The sequence below is a fragment of the Tupaia chinensis genome, unplaced genomic scaffold (genome assembly GCF_000334495.1).
Source record: "Tupaia chinensis unplaced genomic scaffold, TupChi_1.0 Scaffold000578_2, whole genome shotgun sequence".
Lineage (NCBI taxonomy): Eukaryota > Metazoa > Chordata > Mammalia > Scandentia > Tupaiidae > Tupaia > Tupaia belangeri.
The window spans coordinates 1393902-1400996 of NW_006160094.1; the positions used below are offsets into that span (position 1 = coordinate 1393902).

General features: G+C 37.8%; 1 protein-coding gene across 1 annotated transcript in view; it reads right to left on the minus strand.

The window, feature by feature from the left end:
• Positions 1–694: 694 nt before the first annotated feature.
• KIF5B (kinesin family member 5B) overlaps positions 695–7095 on the minus strand; it is a 57652-nt gene continuing 51251 nt past the window's right edge. The window contains exons 24-26 of the mRNA XM_006158280.3: positions 5832–6048; positions 4903–5053; positions 695–3152 (exon numbers count right to left, since the gene is read on the minus strand). Of these exons, the coding sequence (XP_006158342.1) occupies positions 4923–5053; positions 5832–6048 (348 nt within the window). The 3' untranslated portion in view covers positions 695–3152; positions 4903–4922. The remainder of the gene's footprint in view (positions 3153–4902; positions 5054–5831; positions 6049–7095) is intronic.

The window sequence follows — 7095 nt, forward strand, 5'->3', positions numbered from 1 at the left end:
GGACGCGACCCACAGTCGACTACGGGGGAGTCCAGCGACATAGCCAGTACACTAACTGCTGGTTCCCTATATTTTTCTTTTTTAAAATAGTATATAACGTGTCCATGTGAGACAAGAGAGGTAAGCACATCCTTGACGGTGTTCCCCAGCCTTTCGGCTCTGCAGGATCCTGGCTGCCCATGTCTGCTGAGTTTTCAGGTCCGTCTAAGGATCTGAACCCATGGTTGCCATACGGCATCTTGCCTGGCTAGCTAGACAGCACCACCGAAGCTGGGCTGACTAAAGAAGTGTTTGAAAGAAATTGTGACATACAAGAGCATTGTTCAGACTGCTCACTCATTTCTAACTCTTAATTCTTCAGCCTACACATTTAATACCCACTGTGCAAAAGGCACATTAGGCACTTGGAGAGAGAGAGAGACATAGGAAAGAAATCACCCCCAGGGGTGATGGCCACACCAAAATCGTCTCCATTTCTCCTTTCAGGAATTTGGGTACGAATGCACACGTGCTTGGCATGCTTTTCAAGCCACCGGGCCCAGAACTTGAACTGTATTGTTGGCCATGTGGGATCCAGCACCTTAACCTCTATGCCACCGGCTGGCCCATTAGTTACTTATTCTGTCAGAATAGAAGGCAACGCAATCACATAAAATCAATCCAATACTTCATCAAGTAAGTTTTAAGAAAGCTGTAATATTTCCAAAAATTTTTTCTCTTTATTAAACATAAAACACATTTACAGCATGCAGGTTAACTTAAAATTATATGGCGTCTTCCCAAACCAATTATCTTTGACTATAAGCACTGAAAATAAACCAACATATTCCACAGGTAGACTCAGACTCTCTGTCATCTCATGTCAAATTGAGTTACGCACAAATCGAGTTATGTGCAACAGTTAATTTTCTTAAATTAGGCAAATAATTTAATTGATCACCATGAATAAATATTACTTTTTCATTTCATTGAGTTTCTCTTCTGAATCTCTTATCAATTCCAGTCAGAGGAACATTAATGTATTCAGTCAAAAAAAAAAAAGACACCGCAAAGTTGGAAAAAGTGTCAATATTCTAGATGATCAGAAATTACCATAGCAAAAAGAGCAGTCATTGAAAACAAATTAATGAAATCCTTGGTACACTTTATGAAAGTTTGAAATTATAAATAGCAAAGATATTAAAAAACCCTAACATTGTGTATTCTGAACAAGCCAGTTACAATTCATTCTGTTATACAGCACCAAAGCCCATGATACTTCTTACAGAATGAAACTACTATATTCAGACAAAAGAGAAAACAAATTTTTGCTTCATTAATGAATTATTTCCAAAGAAGCACATTTTCATCTGGAAATAAAATACAAATATCTATCTGAATGCAGTCAAGTATTTCTCCACTTAGAAAACTATCGTCAAAAAGAGGCTGTAGCAGTTTTTTGGTTGACTGTATTACTTCTATCTTGCTGCATTAAGGGCTTCATCTCAATTTTTGGAGTGTTTCTTTTGATCAATCCTAAAAGCAACACAATCATTTTAAAGATTGCAGACTAACAGCGAGAATTTCTGTTAAAAAAATAAATAAATAAATTTATCTATTAAATCAAAATTATTACAAAAGTGGAAATTACAATAGTTAAGGAAATAGAAAAATAAGCCAATTATGATCTGAGTCTTCTGACTATGGCTCCAAATTTAATAATACAAATATCTGTGTATAAAACCTTTTCAAAAAGTTAGTTCTGCATCCAGAACCTAACACAGAACTTTACAAGTTTCTCCACTGACTGAATAACCTTAAATCTCCATTTTCTGCAAAGTTCTGCTAACAATCACACCCCCTCCCACACCACTCATGAAGCAAATATTGAAATCTCTTTCCTGTTACTTTTATAGCTTCCCAAAATAAACTGCTGACTTGGCTTAATCATCTGAGGAAGAGGTTGGTTTTAAAACAAAACAAAACAAAAACTAGGTACACACTATTAAATAAAAAATTATGGGCTACGGCCAACCAAATAATTTATTTGAGGAGTATTAGTGACTTTGCAAACACTTACTATTTCCAGACTAAACAAGAAATAAATTATAATGTATGATTTAGTGCAGGTTAAAAATACCTCAGGGATTTCTGACCAAAATTTATCTTGAAATTTCCTAATTTACCATGTATCTGTCTGTTTCCTCACATTTTCCCCCTCATTTTCTATAGGCTATAAATTTAGAAAAGCAGTACTAACAACATAAAATTATGTTTACTCCTATAATATCCTAACTCATTTCATTAAAATAAAGATGACGAGTTAACATCTGCCCAATACTTTCATTAGCCAGGCTCACCAGAATGCACGGTATTTTCACTCCACCACGCTATGCTGAGTTTAGAATCAGGAAGAGAAATACAAACCCTTTCCCAAACTCTCCTAAACTGTGATTTGCTTTTGATATTGTAAAATATTTCTATTTAAAACAACCCTACAAGAGGCATTTCATGAGATAACAAGTAGCCTTGCTCGGTCTCAAATGCCGAATTAGACAGCTGTAAGGTCTCAGTGCTCAAACAGTAGTTTTCCAGAAGCGAACTTCAGAAATGATATAAATAATGTTAACCCCGATGATCATTTCAAGGGATTTTAAAATACAGTACTGACTTGATATATTGTGTGGGCATGTAGTGTGTTAAGCGGTAAAATTTAAGAACTTTAATCTAAATGTTCCATTTTCCCTAAAAAAAAAAAAAAAAAAAGGAAGACATTTTAATAGGAAAAGAAAAACAAGAAGCAGTAGCAGCTAAGTAATTTAAACTGAGATTAAAAATAAACATGAACAAAAACAAATACAAAAAGCACAATCCTACAAGGTCTAGTTAGCTTGGCACAGTGAAGACTAAATTTAAGACACAAAAGACAAACTGTGTAATAAATAGGGCCACAGTTGTAAACTGCCATTTTTCTTTCCTAAGACGCCAAAATTGCACTCTAGTGGTGTTGGGAAGCAGCAGAGTTTACAAGAAGAGTGGGTAGGAAACAGCTGTACAGGCCAGGTATAACTTATACACTGAGAAAAGTTGTATTTCTACAACTAGAAGATGTAGTCTCTGAATGACTGTGTTTGATACTATGTCCTCTTCATACTTCAATTACTTTTCAACATCTGAAAGTGAGAGAAAACATGGAGAAAGTATTTTTTAGTTTCACAAAGTCTATGTTTGAAATAAGCATGAAGAATAAAACAAGAGGGACCAGCAGTTAGCATAATGGCTACGTCGCTGGACTCCCATGTAGTTGACCACGGTTCGAGTCCCGGACTCAGTGGCTTAAACTCACGTTGGGCCCGTGTACGTGCATGCCCAAGATCCTGAGAGGAGAATGGAGGAGAAGGGATTGCGGCGTGGTCAATCCCCCTGGGAGGGTGATTTCTCACTTTCTGTCTCTCTCTGTTATTTCCGGTGAGCACACGCACCCTATAGCAAAAACCTCTCAAGAAAAAGAGAAGAAAATAAGAAAAAGTATCCAAAAGTTTGCAAATAATTCAGCCAATAGCTCTGACTACTTTCCCCCAAATTAAAAAGATGACAATATGGGAGGACCAGCAGTTAGTGTAATGGCTATGTTGCTGGACTCCCGTGTAGTCAACTGTGGTTAGAGTCCCAGACCTGGTGGCTTAAACTCACACCAGGCATGTGTGCGTGTGTACCCAAGATCCTGAGAGAACAGAGGAGAAGGGATTGCAGCATGGTCATCCCCCTGGGGGGTGATTTCTCGCTTCCTCTCTCTCTCTGTCTTTCTGGTGAGTGTGCAAGTGCTCTATAGCAAAAAAAAAAAAAGAAGTTGTTGCATATACTTTAAGTTTCATATATGAAATTTTAAATTTTAGAATATTTCAAATATGAAAAAATTAACAAAATTTAATTAAATATCCAGTAAAAGAAGAAGACAGTTCTAAACCATTGTGTAGAGGCCAGCAAGTGGCATGGTGATTGAGGCACTGGACTCCCACTTGGCTGACCACAGTTCAAGTCCAGGACTTGGTGGCTTGCTTTCTCACTTTCCCTCTACCTCTGTGCACGTCTCTGGTGACAGCGAATTAAAAATTTATGAATTCTTTAAAAACCAAAAAACTGCATGGGTACATACATTAGATAAAATATCAAGAGCTGGGACTGGTAGATGGCATGGTAGTTAAGGTGCTGGACTACCACATGGCCAACCACGGTTCAAGTCCTGGACCTTGTGGCTTGGTCATTTCTTACTTTCCTTCTCTCTCTGTCTGTGTCTGCCTCTCTCTGGTGAATATATGTGCACTACAGTAAACAAAATAATAATAATAAATAAAGTGAAATAAATAATCACTTTAAAAGGTACCAAGAGTTATTACAAATGATCCATTATATTAGGTGCCAAAAAAAAAAAGAGCACAAAAACTGGGCATGTTGGTGCATGCCTATAGTCCCAGCTGAGACAGAACGCTAGCATCACGGTGAGATCATGCCTTAAAAAAAAAAAAAAAAGTGAATATGTAGTACAATCTGAACTGAAGTTACTTTTATAATCACACATTAAAAAAATAAAATTAAACACATTTTAGTATTTTTGAGGTGGCTGGATCCCACATGGCTGACAGCATGCTTACACGTCCTAGACCCAGTGCTTAAGAAGCAAACTGGGTGCAAGTGTGTGACCAAAATCCTGATAAGAAAATGGAGAAGGGATTGTAGTGTGACCATCACCCATGGGTGGGGGTTTTTCTCATTTTCTTTCTGTCTCTTTCTCTGGCAAACACATGTACCATCTACTGGGGGAAAAAATCATGACACTAATATGAAAAACTAAAACCTGTTTAAGCAAGGGCTCAACATTTGCACGTACAATTAGGATACAAAAGTCACACATAAACCACAAACCTGTGAGTATGTGTCAACGTTTACACTTGTTTGCCCCCTCCACCTCGCACTGCCACTGTCTGGCTGTTCTGAACAAATGCGCCTCCTCCACGAATTGCACTTGGATGAGTTGGAGAAGCTGCTGGATGCTGCCCCGGACGAATAGGTTTAGCTAATATGAAAAACAAACACTGACTTTAGAAGAAGGCTTAACACGTGATTGCAATGACCTGTTTAGGTTTCCTTATTTATAACAAATTTCCAAATGTTTTGTTTTACTTTGCATTTTTTGTATATTTTTCTTTCTGGTTACATCTTTCTCTGGAAGCTATACAATCCTTAACCTCTTAAACATCTCATTCCTGAACAATTATCATGAATAAATTAGATTATTCTGAAAGATAAAGAAATTACTCATGACTTTATTTTCTTGCAGTTCTCTCATAGCTTTAGTAATAGTGCTTAATGGGACCAGCAGAAGGCAGAATGGTTATGTCACTGGACTCCCACAAGCCTAACACAGTTTGAGTCCGGATCGAGTGGCTTGAAACTCATGCCAGGCGCATGTGCATGCATGCCCAAAATCCCGAGGAGAAACAGAGAAGGGACTGTGATGTGGACATCCCTCCCCTGGGGGTGATTTCTTGCTTTCTGTCTCTCTGGCGAGCACATGTGCTTTATAGCAAAAATATCTCTTTAAAAAAACAACACTTTTATAGAATTTCTCCTATCACTGAACATTGTTATTTGCTTCTCCGGTTCTTATTTATCTTCTTATTCTATGAATGTGATTATTTCTCAATTTCTTTCTTCCTTACCAACAGTGTCACTCTTTGTTTAGAAAATAGATAAATGCTACTATGAGGACACATTATTCAATTCAGATTATGTTTTCACCTAAACGAAAGCATTCAGATCAAACAAGGTTTAAAGTTGAAATGTGTTCTAACCGATCTGTGCGGAATGCCCTCTTCTGGCCATATTCTTTGACCTGACAGCTTCCTTTATGCGATCTACTTCTTGCTGATAGCGTTTTCGGTCACGAGATGCATTTTCTTTGGCTTCTTTCAGTGCCGATTCCAAAGCTTTCACTCTTTCAGCTGTAGCTCTAAGTCGCTTTTCCAGTTTAGGAAGTTCGCAGCGAAGATCTGCATTATCACGTACCAACTAAAGGTACACAAAGAAAAATATTTTCACTTTAACAAGGTGATATGAGAAAAATACGAGTATTTCATAAGTGCATTTTCTTTTTTCCTTTGGAGAGGTTTTCGCTATAGGGCGCGTGCGCTCGCCAGACAGACAGAAAGAGATAGAGAGACAGAAAGCGAGAAATCACCCCCCAGGGGAGATGGTCACGCCGCAATCCCTTCTCCTCCATTCTCCTCTCAGGATCTTGGGCATGCATGCACACGCGCCCGGCCTGAGTTTTAAGCCACTGGGTCCGGGACGCGAACTGTGGTTGACTACGTGGGAGTCCAGCGACATAGCCATCACACTAACTGCTGGTTCCTCATAAGTGCATTTTCTAAAAAAAGAAGTAAAACTACATTTTATATTACATATTCATGTACATCACACTTATATTTCTCATGCATATAATTTCATACACTTTTTTGGAGGGAGTGTTATTCTTTCTCTGTACCAAGCAAAGACAATAAACTATAAAACAGTGTTAGACCTCTATAGTAAGATAAGTCATCTGGAAAAATGAGTTATCTTTTTATACATATTAAGAGCACAAATAGGGATGAGCAGAAGGCATAATGGTTGTATCGCAGGACTCCTGCATAGTAAACCGCAGTACAATTCCTAGATCCAGTGGCTTAAAACTCATGCGGGTATGTGTGCGTGCATGACCAAAATCCTGAGAGGAGAACAGAGAGGAAGGGACTGTGCCATGTCCATCCTCCTTGAGAGGTGATCTCTCACTTTCTGTCACTCTGTCTCTAGTGAGCACATGCACCCTATAGCAAAAATCTCTCCAAAAAAACACAGAAACAAACAAAAAACCCAAAGCATAAACATAACCTTTGTGGACACCTTAAGTGCAAAAGTTAAAATGTCTTAACCACTTCACTCTTATGCAAACATGAGGTTTACAGTAGTCAAAATATTAACAACTGAGTCTGTTATGACATTTTTTATTAGTAATCTAAATCAGTTATCAAGCTGTAGTAAAAAATAAGCAAAAAAAAAAAAAAACCAAAAAAAAAA